The sequence below is a fragment of the Uranotaenia lowii genome, chromosome 3 (assembly GCF_029784155.1).
Source record: "Uranotaenia lowii strain MFRU-FL chromosome 3, ASM2978415v1, whole genome shotgun sequence".
Taxonomy (NCBI): Eukaryota; Metazoa; Arthropoda; class Insecta; order Diptera; family Culicidae; genus Uranotaenia; species Uranotaenia lowii.
The window spans coordinates 126460476-126475963 of record NC_073693.1 but is presented as its reverse complement, the minus strand read 5'-3'; the positions used below and the strand labels follow the sequence as shown (position 1 = coordinate 126475963).

Below are 15488 nucleotides of genomic sequence, written 5' to 3'. Positions count from 1 at the left end.
TGCCTTTTGATACCTTAAACATGAAGAAAACCTTTTCATTTTTTTTTTATCTTTTATAGTAAAGAAGTTATGAAGCAAAGAAAAAAAGTGGCCCATGATACAACACTCTTCCTTACATATAAAGTCCTCGGCAATATTCTCGTTTTCCTCTATCTAGCGAATGATAAAGATATGGCATGGTGGATTCGATGCATTTTATGCCATCAACGAGAAAAAAAATTATTAAACTAATTTAGTCTTACAACCTTGTTAAATTTTTTTCCAAATTTGTTATTTCTCTCAAATTTAAAAGAAAATAAAGAATTTGGAACTTCACAAGTTGAAGCAGATAAAATATTCAGAACCATTTGCTCTTTAAATTTAGGCGTTTTTTCCAAAAATAAAGTTGTCTCTACAATTCATTACTTAGCCCAAATTTCTGAAGTGTCCTGTAACGTAGATAAATAATCAGCAAATTCAAATCAAAACTCTGAATAGTTAAGCTAAAGATATTTGGTGAAATATGGCCCTGGATTTGCTAGTTACGGCTAGTTCAGGGGACCGACTTTTTTCAACATAGGCCTTTTTTGTTTGATAAGCACTCCCACGGAGTGAAAAATTTTGAAAATTCAAACGTACAGTACCGTACCGATTTCTATAGAATTTTGGACGAATGTTTCCATAGGTAAATCATATTTTACATTCAACAACCAGTAAATTTATTTCAATCAGAAAATCAAAACAATATCGCGAAATTCTGATTTCAAAACACAAATAGATTTTTTTCCTTATTGCTTTTGTCAGACATTTTTTGACTGATTTGTGATCGAAACGATATTGTTCTCATGAATCGTCCTAAATTCTGTAGAAATTGCATTTTTAGGTTCATGCCTGAAATATTGTACCTCGCGTAACTTTTGATCCCATATGGCTGGAACTTTTTGAAAACTTTAGACACAATAGCTTTATATTTCAACAATCACTCTGCAAAATTTCAAGAAAAAGTGTAGTTATTGCGCTTTGAATGGTAAAAGTTCAAATAGTCCGAATTTTGTAGAATTACTGTATCTCAGGTTTCACAAACTTTAGAAAGCTTGAATTATGTGATATTATAGCTGTATAGTTGATCCATCTTCTGCAGAAAATTTGATCCAAAAATATTATCAGAGTGAAAAGTTATGGATGTTAAAATCCGATGTTACAGTGCGCGTGTTTCCAATTTCTATACAATTATGAACGGTACTGTGCATCAACTAGGAAAATTTCAATGTTTTTAAGAAATTCGAGCGTTTTCGCGTATTTTGTAAAGGTTTTTTCCCGCTTGGGGGATGGATCACCCCGATTACCCCCCTCCCATAGGACCGCACATGCACATACTAATCTCATACATTATGCTTCTGGTCGATCATAATCGATGGTAAATGAAGAAAAAATTCGCCTCGACCAGGAATCGAACTCGAGTCTTCTGATCACCTCTCCGACACCTTACCAATAGGCTAAATCGTCAGGTGTAAAATTGTCAAGTTGTAGCTCTATAATACAGTTGACTTCATCGAGTTTAATCCGCTGCTAGATTCTACGGCATCAATGATGCTCTGTTCGCCCCGAGTCAACAAGTTAAAGTAAAAATGCATTTAAAAATTGATTTTAGTGGAAAATCAAAAAATCAGTTATCGTGAAAATTGGATAACAATGTGTTCATCAGATAGCAGTGCGTATATTATAGATCAAGACGGTCATCAACGGTCATAAAAGCTTATTTTCCACTGCCCAAAAATTATAATATTTTCGTCACTTGAGAACCTAGTTTTTTTTAAATATCTCTGTAAAGATGATAAGGAAATTTTCTTTTTTGCTGAAAAATTAATACTATAGGAACTACAAGCTGTTCCAGAACTTTTTAAATTGCGATCATGCTACTTACCCTCAAGTAGGTCCTTGGAATCGATCATCTGTCCAATCTCGTGCGCAACCTGTTTGGCGATCCATGGTGCAATCTGTCGCTCGAACTCCACTCGATCCTTTTCGTCCTTAATGTTCTCTACGACATTCATCACATCTGGCAGTAGATCATCGATACGACCCTGCAACAGTTTGGCGGCCGTAATTCTTTCCTGCATTTCCCGGTCCAAATCTTGAGCGATCTTATCCTGCAGTATTCGGCGCTCTCGTTCGGCCTGTATCTTCTGGTCCTCGATCTCCAGGCGACGAAGTTCGGAAAGTTCGGCCTCTCGCAGGGCCAGAATTTGCTGCTGTTGGCGTTTGATTTCTGCAATTTCTTCCTCGTGTAGCACTTCGACGAGGGCCTGTTCGATCGTGCGCCCAACCAGAACTTCGATAATTGGTTGCACTTCGGTATCGAAGTCGAACAGATCTCCTTCCAGGATTTGTGTTGCAACATCCGATCCCACTTTCTGAGGCACGTATGGTGGCGTGGGTGGTCGATACAGGAACTGATCTGTCTGACATCCCGCTTCCTCTACAGGTGGGTGACCAACGAATAACTGTGAAAGAAAATGAAAAAAGTGTTTATAATTCAGTATTCCGTAAATTTCGTTTGCGGAACCTACCTCTTCGAGATACTTTTCCGTTTGCACCAGCTCGTGACGACGTCCCCGGACCGGAGGCGGGGTTCCGATGATGCCGCGCTGATTCCTGGAAACGTACTTCTTCCGGATCAGCTGCCGTCGTTTGGCTTCCGCTTCCTTTTGCAGACAATCGCCTTCGCCCTACAGGTGGAATGGTTTAAAAAATTAAAAATAATCGAATGGGTACGGAATAGAGCAATTGAGGCACACAACTGTCCTATCGCTATATGTTGGCAGTTGATAGTACTGGAATGGTGCCGGTAGATATCGAAAATCTAATAATTGAAGATGACGTGCAAGCCGAGAGCCACGATACGGAAGCGCTCCAATTTGGTTTCGTGTTTGGTGATTTACCAATTGATTTTGCGGAACAGTTCAGATGCCTTTGGTCTTGAGTTGCGTTTTGCTCATTGAAAATAAGTTAGTGGAATAAGTTATGATACAATTTATTTCTAATAGAAGTGGTATAAACAGATGCTCTCATTACGTACATAAGGTCGTTTTGTGTCCTTTGGAAACATACACACGTAATTGGCAGCCTGATTGTCCTATAGTAAATAATACAAAAAATTACAACTGCTATTCTGGGATTGTGTTTCACTATTTTTTTATATTGAGAAAAAACGAACGCAAACACAAAGGTATAGGATCTCAATGAAACTTGATGTTTCCTCCTTTTTAAATTAACACTAAGCGTACATTCGAGGGTATCATGGCTAGCATCTTCCAAATGCTAAAACTGCCAACCCACAGAAAATGTACCATGTATGCCGTGACCTGGGTTTGATCTCATGACCGTTGGCTAGAAGATTTGAAAGCTATCCTCTTCGCTTCGGGCGGCGGCGATCAACTACGAAAGGGGGTAGGATTGAAAAACCAGAGTAGATAATATTTCTGAAAATACATCTCAATTTTCATTTTGGGTAAATGTAGCAGGAAATTGCCCTGTATGTAGTAACATTTACAAGTTCTTAACATCAATAAAATGATCATAAAACTTTGAAAAAGACCTTGAAGGCAGTTTAGTTTAGACAATTTAGAGGGACACCCTAAGGTAAAATCGTAATAGAAAATCAGATACCTATTACTTTTTTCGCAGTCTTCGAGCAGATGGCCAATTTAGATATTTTACTATCGCATTAACCATTGGCATCAGAAAATTTCCTACACAAGTAGGTACATTTTTTTTTATTAGGCGTTTGAGAATGTTTTAAAGCTATAATAGAACCAACTGGTCCGAGTCCAGTAGGGAAACAGTGTAGTTTTCAGAATCCCGCATTTTACAGGCGGCTTGTGAAAATAGCTCAATTGGCTCCTGAGCCGATGTCCACTAGTTCGAGCCCAAGAGTAAACATCGAACACAAAAGTACCGGGTAAGTTTTGCAAAAACTGTCCGTCAACTGCAACGTTCATATATAGTCTCGAATGCCATGAAAATGGTATAACTACTATAATCGAAACAAAAAAAAGTATTTAATAGGCACTGTCTTCTATCGTCAAGCCGATGCCAAATTCGAAATACCTTGAGAAACTTATGTGTCCGTCATACTAGCAACTTTTTTTTTATTACGTTTGTTGTTAAAGACCGTCGATAAAAATTCACTGGTTTTTCCAGATGGTCAACAAGAAGCCTTACAAAAATTTTACCGTTGAAAACGGTTGAAATTTTGGAAAATGTTGCGAATTATGGACTGTTTTCTGAGTAGAGAAAATTACATCAAATGGTGCGTCCTCAAAGTTTTTGTTTACTTTGTTTACTATATTTTAATAACACTTTCCTTGCTGTAAATCAACTAAGGATCTCGAAAATATTAATATCTATATTTAAGCTAATATATTCCCATCAATCTAATGAACCGAACATTAATTTTTAAGATATTTCGCAAACCGGTTCATCATGCAACATTTGTATACCACAGCACCTATTATTATTTTTTTTTTAATATAATATAATTCTTAATCAAATCTATAGGTCTATAATTTTATTACCTACTTTTATTTGATATTCATTCGATTGGAATTTTACACTTCACCGAAATGCTATAAATCACATAATTTAATCATATAATGTAATCAAATTTGGCCGCAATAAATATCAAACCCTTCTTTTGTCAATCGGAGTTGGAACATCGCGAGGGGAGAGGGGAGGGGGGGGGGGGGGGGGGGGGGGGTGGAATATTAAAAAATACGGCAAAAAACTAATAAATTGGAATCAATAGCACAAAATCTTGTATCCAACAAAATCGCATACTATATCATTGCACAAAATATATAATTTTTATATAATTTTTAATCGTAACATTCAATAATATTTGGAATTTATATGGTGAAAAAACTCCCATCTTCTACAATTTGTTTTTTGCTTTTGTAATCTTTCAGATATTTGATATTTTTTTTCGAAATTTCCATGAAATACTTAAAACTTTATTTATTTCCCCCTTCGGTATTTTTGGAAATTTATTTTGAAGGGGGAGGGGGGGGGGGGGTGACAAAAGAAGAAATTGAGATTTGTGCCGGCCTTTTCATTCAGTGATAATAAAACGATGATGACATAATTTCTAGTTTTTTTTAGTTTTTGATTATCATAGAAAAATAAAAGAATCGAGCCATATATGAACAAATTTTAATTTATTTCGATGCACGAAAAACTTTATCCAGCATGACAGATTGGCTTAAAGATGTCACCTAGAATTTTTTTTTGGATTAATTATCCTATACCAGCTCTGTTTGTGTGAAAATATTTATCGGATGGTCGCCAATTTTTATAATTTAATAATAAAGTTTATCTGTCTGGGATAAGATGTCTGAAAACAACCGGTTTACCGAGAAAGTTCCCCCCGATTTTTGGCCAACATTTTTTTATCTAACACCAGATCTTGACGTTTTATGCATTTTTGAGTCATTTGGCATCAAAATTAAAATTTCGATTTTCCGGATAACCTTTGATACCCCCTTGCGTGAATTTTGAAATTTCAAAGTCGATTTTCGACAAAACATTTTTTTCGAGATAATGCCAGATTACGATGTTTTATGATTTTTAAGTCATTGGGTATCAAAAATAAAATTGAAAATTTCAAAATTTCCTTTGGTCCCCCTTCTGGTGGTTTTTGAGGGTAAAAATCCCTGAGGCACGCCTAAATCAAGTCCGATTGAGCTGGAGTTTTGTGCAGGTCAGTATTTTGGGCCAATCTACAAAATGTATACGGCCGGTTTGCAAAATTCGACATAACCCATTTGGCTGCCACCTTGGTGTCCGTCTTACCCGACTTTCCCCTATAGGTACGCTACTTCACATCTTTAAAACATGTCGATACTAGCCTAGAAAAAGTATTTTTCCGATTTATTTGTTTTACGAAGGCCTAATTATTATATATTTTATATTGTATGTATATTGTATTATATATTGTATGTTCATTTTCAGCGTTTTCGTTTCATATTTAAGCAACTCAGTTTGCGCGAGTTCTGCACTAACTACTGTCATTGTGTTCGATTATGCATTCAGTAGTCTAAAAGTTTTGCACGAGTTTTGAATTTAAAGCAGGTGGTAGCAATCCGTAGAAATTGTCAGTTTTGGGGTGAGCGTTTGGGTGAGTGAAAAGAAATCATATATTTGCATCGTCCAGGGTGACGATTTTGTTTATTTATGAAGTTAAAGTTTACTATTGTGCTAGTGCTAAATAAGGAAACGTTATTTGATATTTATAGAAATTGATCTTTCCTTTCCTAAATTTTCAATCTGAACTCTGAGGCTTAAACCCTATTTGTAAGCCAATTTTTGAGCTCCTTCAATGTTTGCAAGTCCGCATTCAAAACCTGAATTTACATATGTATATCATAAAGGTACATCTTTTTAAATTATGTATTAAGACACGCTGCATTCTGACATTCATTCAATCTAATTTATCAGCCTCATCGGTAAAAGAGATGTCTTTTTAGTAAGAACATCTTAAAATAATGAAATTTTATAGAGGGATATAAAGTTAGAAGAATCGAAAGATGGTGAAAATGAACAGGTAGAATTTATAAAGAAGCATTAGCGTCACATTCACATACCAACTTTTTGTTTAGCACGGACCAATACTTTACCACCATAGATACTGATAGAATTGCATCTACCACCACACATTAGTTGGTCAAATGTGGTTCGCCTCATAAGCGGGAACTTGCAGTGCGAACGAACAAAAAGATGTGATCGCTCAGTTCCTTAAACTTCCTTCAACTTCATCTGTGCCTAAACTCAGAACGGATCAATCGATGGATTACCTTCTCAGTTTGTTATCATCGCGTTTCGATACAACTCCATCTTTTTGTTCGTTCGCACTGCAAGTTTCCGCTTGTGGGGCGAAACACGCTGGGTCTACTAATGTGTGGTGGTATGTAGATGCAAATCTATCTGTATCTACCACTTCATAGTAGTTGGCCCGTGCTAAAAAACCATTTTCTATGTGATGATAATGCTTCTGAATAAATTCCACCCGCTCATTTCCACCATCCTTAATATCTTCTTACTTTCTAACCCTCTGAAAAATATCATAATCATAAGTTGTTCTTACTAAGGGGTGTATTAAAAAAATGCAACACTTTGATTTGTAAATCACTTTTGAATCCACGAATGGTCATTGATAATTTTCAGTGAAGCTAGCTAATAGTAGTGTAATGTTTACGTGTACAAAATTTGGTGACAATCTGTCAAGTTGATTATGAGATAGCGTCCAATACAAAAGCTCTCAGACTAAATCTTTTGGGCAGGACTGAGAAAAATCCAGGACAGCCCTAAGTAGGAGACCAAAAACAGCTGGAGATCTACTGTTTGACCAAAATTCATGTGGTAAATCATTTAAGGAGTCCTAGAGGAACTAACATTGAGCTTAAATTCGAATAAAAGTGAAGATAATAGATTCCATGAAATTAAGGAATGTGAGAGGTTTGATCAATGGCAATCCGAAAATATCAATAGGGGAAATAAAAAATAAAAAAAAACATAAATTTATCTGATTTATCTGGTTCGTCTAGCACAGCGGTCGGCAACCTTTTGAGACAGAAGAGCCAAAAATTGCAAATTAATGAGATTTCCATGTTTGAAAGAGCAGCACTTCATTTCATCCTTACTGCAAATAGTGGTGATCGCTAAGATACATTGCATCCTGATGTGAACTCCGTGAATCAAAACATTTTCAAAACGAGTATAACTTAGTAACGTTTTGGCGATTTGTCATTTGACCTGATAAAATTTATAATTTTAAACTTAGGTGCAATCCTTTCCTAACACCTATTCCCAGATAAAAAATAGACTTCCGATGTATTTTGTTGGATTATTAAAAAGAAGCATTAAAAATTTTATATAAAAAAATTGCATACTACAAGAGGTATATTAATTTAAAAAAAACTAAACGATGGTTTGTCACTATTATTTTTTTCTTCAAATTCAACAAATAAGCCTGAAATTTGTTTGGTTTTAAACGTTTATTTAAATTTTTCAATAATTTTTTCAGTTCATAATTGAATCAGTTTTTATAGATGGTTGTTTCTCTATGTTAACTGCTATTGAGTCTTGCGTACCTCAAGGATTGAATTTGTGGCCAATGCTTTTTTCTCTCTTTATTTATGACCTGCCATCTTTTTTAAAATGCTGTAGCGTTCAAATGTTTGCTGATGACGTACAAATATATTTCTGTTCTGACCATTCGTTATCAATGGAAGCTGTTGGTGATAAAATAAATTATGACTTAGAACAAATTAATCAATGGTCTGTTCATAATTTTCTACCTGTTAATCCAGCTAAAACCAAGGCTCTATGCTTCAGTAGATCCAACAAAAATATTGATACCCCTACGCTTTATCTGGCAAATTCTGAGATAGTTTTCACCGATTATGCTGAAGTTCTTGGCATCATTTTTGACCGAGAATTGTTATGGAACAGGAAGTCAATAAACAGTGTTGCAAAAATTATGGATCTTTGAAACAGTTAAGTCTCACCACGAGGAACCTTGATGTTGAAACTAAATTAAAATTGTTCAAAAGCTATGTTTATCCGTTATTCATTTATGCCGATTTTATTTATTCAAATTGTTCTGTTAGGTCCATGGACAGACTCCGTGTTGCACTGAACTTATGCGTTCGTTATGTTTAAAACTTGTCTAGATATTCCAGTGTTTCCCACCTACAAAAAAATTTGATAGGCTGTCCATTAGGGTGGCCCAAAATTGTACTACGTCTGGGATTTTGAGGGATCAAGCTTCGAAGGGTAGCTCAGGGTATAAGAAGCAAACTTTTGTAAGGCAGCGACTCAGAAAAATGATGTTTAGAGGTCGCACTGGTTCGATTTATGGAAAATGGCCATTTTTCGACATTTTGTCCTAATAACATTTTCAGATCTTGAAAGTTTTTTAAAACATGTGTCTCTAATATTTTTTAAATTTTCTTTATAATGTAAGTTTTAAACTAAAAATTTATTGGGACTGTTTTGGACTCTCAATTTGTAAGTATGATTTTTTTAAATTACGCAATACTATGAATTTGGTAATAAAAATAATTGAAATTAACAAAAAAGTGTACTTTGAATTAAGATTTTTCATCAAAATTGAATTCAAAAGATGCGCGACGTTATGATCTGCAACTTTGCAGAAGAAAGTGTATAGCTATGACTTGTCGTTTCAAAGTAATTCAAGTTCACTGTGGAAAAAAGTGACAATTTTCAAATTTTTGCTAAGAATTGCTTTAAATTATGATGTGGGTGAGTTTCGAGCAATCCAAACTTCTGATATCAAACTTTTTCATCCTTTTATCGATCCTTGAATCAGTAGAAACAAGCATGACTAGTTTCTAGATTTTAATTTTAAATTTATTTAGTGGTTGTAGCCATAACACATTCCTCAAACCGTCACCCAAGTATGGGTAACACGACCTTCAATCAATAAAAAATCTAGAAACTTGTAATAGTTTTTTCTGGTGATTTAAGGATCGATAAAAGGATGGAAAAATCTGATATCATCTCAACCTGGAATAATTTTCCTATCCATATTGAATCCTTAAAAACGGAATCAGAATTCAAAAAAGCTTCACTAATAAGATTTGCATCGATAAGACAGTAATCGGTTATTTTTATAGCTAGGTATGAAAGTTCGTCAGAAACGAAATATTGTTTTATATTTAAAATTACAAATTAAAAACCTAATTGTAACAAATCAAAAAGAATGTACAAATCTTATGTTACACGAATAAACGAATTATTATTATTTCAAAACAAAACAATTTCAAATGTTTCAAACAGCCAACAAAATATTTTTAAATTACTTTTAATTCTTGACAGATTTGCTTATTTCAGTGTATCTTAGATCGATTGTATCGTGTATCGTCAAGAATAGATTCATCCGATGATGTAGAAATATGCTGAGGTCCAATGAAAGTTTTGATAGCTATTTCGGATCTTCCGATACAATAATAAATCTTACATAATAATAGACAACTAACTTTGGATTTGTTCCGCTGTATTTCGTTTTTTATCAAACCGATTTTTTAAACTCAAATTTTAGTTTTTTGACGTTGTTCGATCATCGCTTCATAGAACAAACCAAAACCAAAATTCTGATAAAAACTTAGAAATCAAAATCAACTTGTATAACAGTCATGAAGTTTTTAAAATAATTGTAAAAAAAGTTGTAAGAAGATATATTAAAGTTTATGGAATAAAATGCTTCTTTACTAAATAAAGTAGCTCCTTCGAATAAAAACCTAATATATTCATATTATATATGAAATTCTTAAATAAGATCCAGCACTCAGCTCCCGGTTTAAAAAATATTGAAAATTTTGTTCACTTGAACTCATGTTCAAAATTAGAACGAAGAACTTGAATTTTTGAAAATTTGTGAAAAGCGTGAAATGGTTTTGAAAAGCCATTTGAGAGATGGAGTTCAATATTTGAAAAATTTATAAAAAAAAAGTTAAAAAAGAAATTTTAATACACATAACAATTATTATCAGTATTCAAAGCATTATTAAAATCATCACCTGATATTCATATTTAATCAGAACGGTGGTGAAGAAAATTTATTATAAAAATATTCAATTCAAGAAAAACAAACTCAATTTCATATTCGATTGAAAAATGCTCGGTTTTAATCCGATTAAATTAGAACAACCAAGAAAACAAATTTAACGGAAAACTTCCTACTGACAAGATGCTGTTAATTTGTTTTATAATTGTTTTTTTTGGTATCTTTTTTAATCCTGAGAAATATTACCTGAACTGAAGAAAAACTTATGTTGCGTCCGTTTGCTCTAGAAAATTTCGAGGATTTTCAAAATGTTTACACATTCAGCTAAAGAGCCGCAGGTTGCCGACCTAATCCTAATCCTAATTCGCCCTAATCAAAAAAGGCCTAACTTCACTTCGTTAAAAAGCTTCCCACTGGTAAAATTAACAAATTACGATGGTCAAATCGTTTGCTAAATATATGGACCGCTAGTGGGGAAATATTTTGAAAAGTTTCGTATTCGAAAGCAAAACGAATTATTTAGCAGCAGCTGACAGATTTCCAACTAGAGACTTTTAGTTGAAAAGTCTCGCCTGGATGTCCCGGAGATAAGCAACTAGAAAAAAAATGAAAAATTGGATGTCTAGTACTTTAGAAAGCCGACGATCTGTGAAAGCTGCAAATCACTCAGTGTTTCTCAATATTAACGCAATAAATGGCTAAATATACAGAGAAGACTGCCTCCAAAAGCGACCATTTTCCCTACATAGAACTTCTATAGATCAGCCAAATTTAACAATTCAACCCACCATTCAGTCTATCATTTATTCGACCTAACACCTAACACCTTTTTGGCGAATTATGAATGTAGATTTTTGAATTACTCACATAAATAATAGCACCAGCAAGCGTATCGTTTCAGAATAAAATAGCTTAAGTAAGTTCCAAGTTTTTGATCAGTCGTGCGTTAGGGTTGTTCCTATTTTTAACGTGATTTCATAGTTGATTTAGTTGAAAACGTGTTTTAGTTTGAATTTGTGCAAATGCTATTAAGAAGGATTTTTTTTTCTATCGTTTGTATTATCATGATGCTAAGCGGTATATTAAGCTATATAAAAATATAAGTTAAAAAGCTGAAAAAATCAAGCGTATGTTATAAGCGAGGCGGAGCACGATCGCAGCTAAGATTCTTTTATCAGGTGGTATCAATTTGGACTAGAGCGACAGGGAGTTTGGTTGCAAAATATACACTTGTGGATCAGTATGCCTGAATTTGGGGGATGAAAAATCGGATTGCAAGGAAAGTTTCGGTTTATGGTTGAAATATACAACTGGATCGAACGTGTTGCGGAAGGCCAACTATAGCGGGAGAAAATTCAAACATTCAGAGAGGCTTTTGGGCATTCGAGAATGCTTTCTAATCGCCGTTTTGCTTTACAAGGATTGATTTTGTTGCGCAAATTTAGGAACTGGCGATTTCTTTGAATCCAACTCACCTTTCCTGATAGAAGACCAGCATAAGCAAAATAAGGGTTCCACTGTTAAGTTATTTTTGCATGGTATTTGCAGGATAAATTTGTCAAAGAGATTGGGACAGAGAGTCAGAAGTCATGGATTGTTGGTGGGATTGTTTGGGCGAAGAAACGGGAAATGGGTTGATGAAGAAAATTACACGAATTAATTTGATATTGTTGCAAACATTTTTGGGTAATATTTTATGCGTACATAAAATGGTAGCCAACGGAATCTACTATGACTGTATAACGAGACTTGTGCCGGAGGGCAGTCCGATATACATACTTATGTACGGTGTTATATTTCTATGCATAGATATAAATTAGTGTAAGTTAGCCGGGTATTAAGGTAGTAGGTACATAGGTATGTACGAACTTTCGATTTCGTGCGTCAACTTACCGACTGGAATCCGGTGAAATTGCTACCCCTGACCACTCGCCGATCGTGCATCACATTCTGGTATGAGGAATGTTCTCTGTTGAAGAAAATCGGAAAAAGAAACAGTCACCCCCGTCAGGACCAGGCAGAGTTGACCGGAAAAAGAAGGAAAAAAAAACAAACAAATTAGTACAAAGTTGGTGCTGGTGACGCTGTTCGAGGTGAATGTTCTCTGATGGGTTGAGAACGTGTATACAATAAAATAAATATATTTTTCCGTATCCGCCGTTGGCAGTGAAATAATAACGAGAGTTAAAATTTTGCGCAGATTAAAGAGATTGAGAAAGAACTTTTATCAAAGAATTCAGACTTCGTCTATTGGATTTTAGAATATTAGATTTTGGGATTAAGTTTTCAACGATCTGACTAATTTTGGGACATCGAATCATCAAACACAATTTTTTCTCCTGTAAAGGACCAATCATGGGCTTTTTGGAAGCCTAAATGTCAAAATAGCTTTATGACATGTTCTACAATGTTTCATTGTCTTGAGATGCGCATATTTTATTGTAAATTATTTTCTGGTCAATTCACCTAGTGAGATGATTTTTTTTATTTATCATTTTGTCACTTTGACGTCTTCAAAAAAAACATAGTTTCAAGTTTAAAAAAAAAAATTGTTGAAGACGTTAAAGTTCAATCTTTTGCAACAACATGTTTTAAAGAAATTTTTTCAAAAACTAACCTCAAAAAACGAAAAATTGGTTAAACTTTTTTCGAAGCGAGTTTTGAGACCAACTTTGTATGAGAGAGTTGTGACAATTGTAAAACTCCACAACTTTGTTGAAGGTGTCCAGTCACTAATTGAAATTTAATGGTACTTTTTGGGTGATTTCTTTTTAAAACTGCATGTTTTCGTTGTTCAATATCTCTGAAAGTTGCAAATATATCAAAACTAAAATGTATATGCATTAGAAAGGGTAATCTTTCAACTCTCATGAACATATAGTTTCATTTGTATGCATGAGGTTTTAATTCAAAACACAACTAATTCTGGCATCATTCAAGATAGTTTTTGAGTATTCAATTTTGAAGACTATAAATCGTTTAACATCATTTAACTTTGTTGAAAAGAGCAAAACAATTAGACAATTCAAACAATTTGACAAACGTTCTTGATTTCTTTTGTCAAAATTCCCGTATTTTGCAGGATTGGAAAAAGTTAAATTAAGAAAATTACTTTTACCTTTTTTCTCAAAATTTAAAATAGCCTTAAAATGCAAAAAAAAAAATTAAATGAATTTTGACCTATTTTGATAAGCTATCTCGAAAACTCGAGCTTGAAGAAAAAAAAATTGCATATTTTTGCATATTAAACTCGGAAAAATGTGTATTTTGTTGCCTTGTGTCTTAAAAACTAAGTGATATAGAGTTGTTAGAGATTTTGGGTCTAAATAGTCCTCCCGAGCGACGCTTTATAAAGCGTATTTGTTTATTTCACTTGCACAGCGTAGATCTGAATTGTTGTAAATTTAAACTATCTCACTCATTTAAACAAAATAATGAAAAAAAATTATCGTTTATCCAGAATGATTTTTCCTCAAAATTACAAATACTCGAAATCAAACCTCAGAATGAACCATTCCCCAGAATGTTTTTCCCAAAAAGTCCTATTTTCCAGAATGGAACATTTCCCAGAATGGCATAAAACTTAGATTTTTGCCCCTTGTTTAGTTTTTTTACTTTCCTTTAGTCTAATCTAACTAAATTTTTATGTTTCACACACGGAAAACAGTAAAATGGTAAAATTTACCGAGATGCAAGGTGAACGCTCGTGGAAGCCGAAAAGGTAACTTCTACCTTTACGAAGTGAAATACCCCTCACAGTGAGGTAAAGTTTACCTGAATCATGCTAAAAAAGGTACAATTCACCGAGAAAAAAGGTGAATCCAAAAAAGGTAAATCTTACCTCGTAGCGAGGTGAAGTTCTCATGAATTGAGCTGAATGAAAAAGTATAATTCACCTCGAAAAAAAGGTAAATCCAAATAAGGTAAAACTTACCTCGTAGCGAGGTGAAGTTGACCTGGAATGAATTAAACAAAACGGTTACTATTTGCCGAACCCGTTTTTTGAGGTTAAGCCTTTTTGTCTTTCAGAAATCGGAACAGAATGGTAAGTGTTTTCTTAGATACCATTTAGTTGTGCTGGTTCTCGTCATTAGAGATGTACCGAATAGTGATATTCGGCGAACGGCCAAATACCGAATATTGACCTTTTCAACTATTCGTTCAAACGAATATTCGGACGAATATTCTGTTTAGTTTTCCATAGGAAAGGAAAGCGATAATTTCATTTTTCTTGTATTCCCATCATAATTCTCCGCATCTTTTAAAGTCAATTATTTTCAATCAGATTTTTTTAAGTAGAGGTCGCTTCTCAAAATATCACGATTAACTGAAAGGACATCAGATGACTTCTCGCTTTTAAGACGTTAATCACCAAAAAGATTGGGTTCCAGTGAAATCTGCGACAAAACAGGTGCCAAACTATTTGAAATTGATTTTTGGTATCGAATTGGATGTATGTCGAAATTCAACTGGATGTCTCCCAGAATAGTTACTAAAAAGAACGATGATCTTAAACCATATCATACTTTCAACCATTTTATTTGATTTAGTATATAATCTGAATAAATCTTGGAAAAGTTTAAAAACTATCTGGCTATCCCGGTCAGATTTGACTTTTCTCGATTTCTTTAATGGATTTATGGGCAAGGCTGGGTATATCAAGAAAATTTGGAATAACGATGATCAAAATACAATTTAAAAAAATAAATATTCGGCCTATTCGGCCGAATACTTAGCTAAACTATTCGGTGAGCCGAATATTCGGCTTAACGGTTTTTGGGCGGTATTCGGCCTACCAAATATTCGGTACATCTCTACTCGTCATAATAATTGCTTTTGTTTCAGATCGGCCTACAGAGCTTCAGATTGCCCTTCAGATCATTCCGGAAAAGCCGGATCTGACCAGACCGGACGGACATGCAGG

At 34.3% G+C, this 15488-nt stretch overlaps 1 protein-coding gene across 4 annotated transcripts in view; it reads right to left on the bottom strand.

Annotated features, from left to right (window-relative positions):
- LOC129755239 (radial spoke head protein 3 homolog A) overlaps positions 1 to 15488 on the bottom strand; it is a 95905-nt gene that overhangs the window by 13882 nt on the left and 66535 nt on the right. For 2 of the 4 annotated variants that reach the window (XM_055751624.1, XM_055751625.1), the window contains exons 4-7: positions 12458 to 12533; positions 3059 to 3115; positions 2550 to 2708; positions 1904 to 2483 (exon numbers count right to left, since the gene is read on the bottom strand). In XM_055751624.1, coding sequence (XP_055607599.1) covers positions 1904 to 2483; positions 2550 to 2708; positions 3059 to 3115; positions 12458 to 12533 — 872 coding nt within the window. Of the gene's footprint in view, positions 1 to 1903; positions 2484 to 2549; positions 2709 to 3058; positions 3116 to 12039; positions 12082 to 12457; positions 12534 to 15488 lie in introns of all 4 variants that reach the window. The other 2 variants (XM_055751626.1, XM_055751627.1) reach the window with 2 other exon arrangements.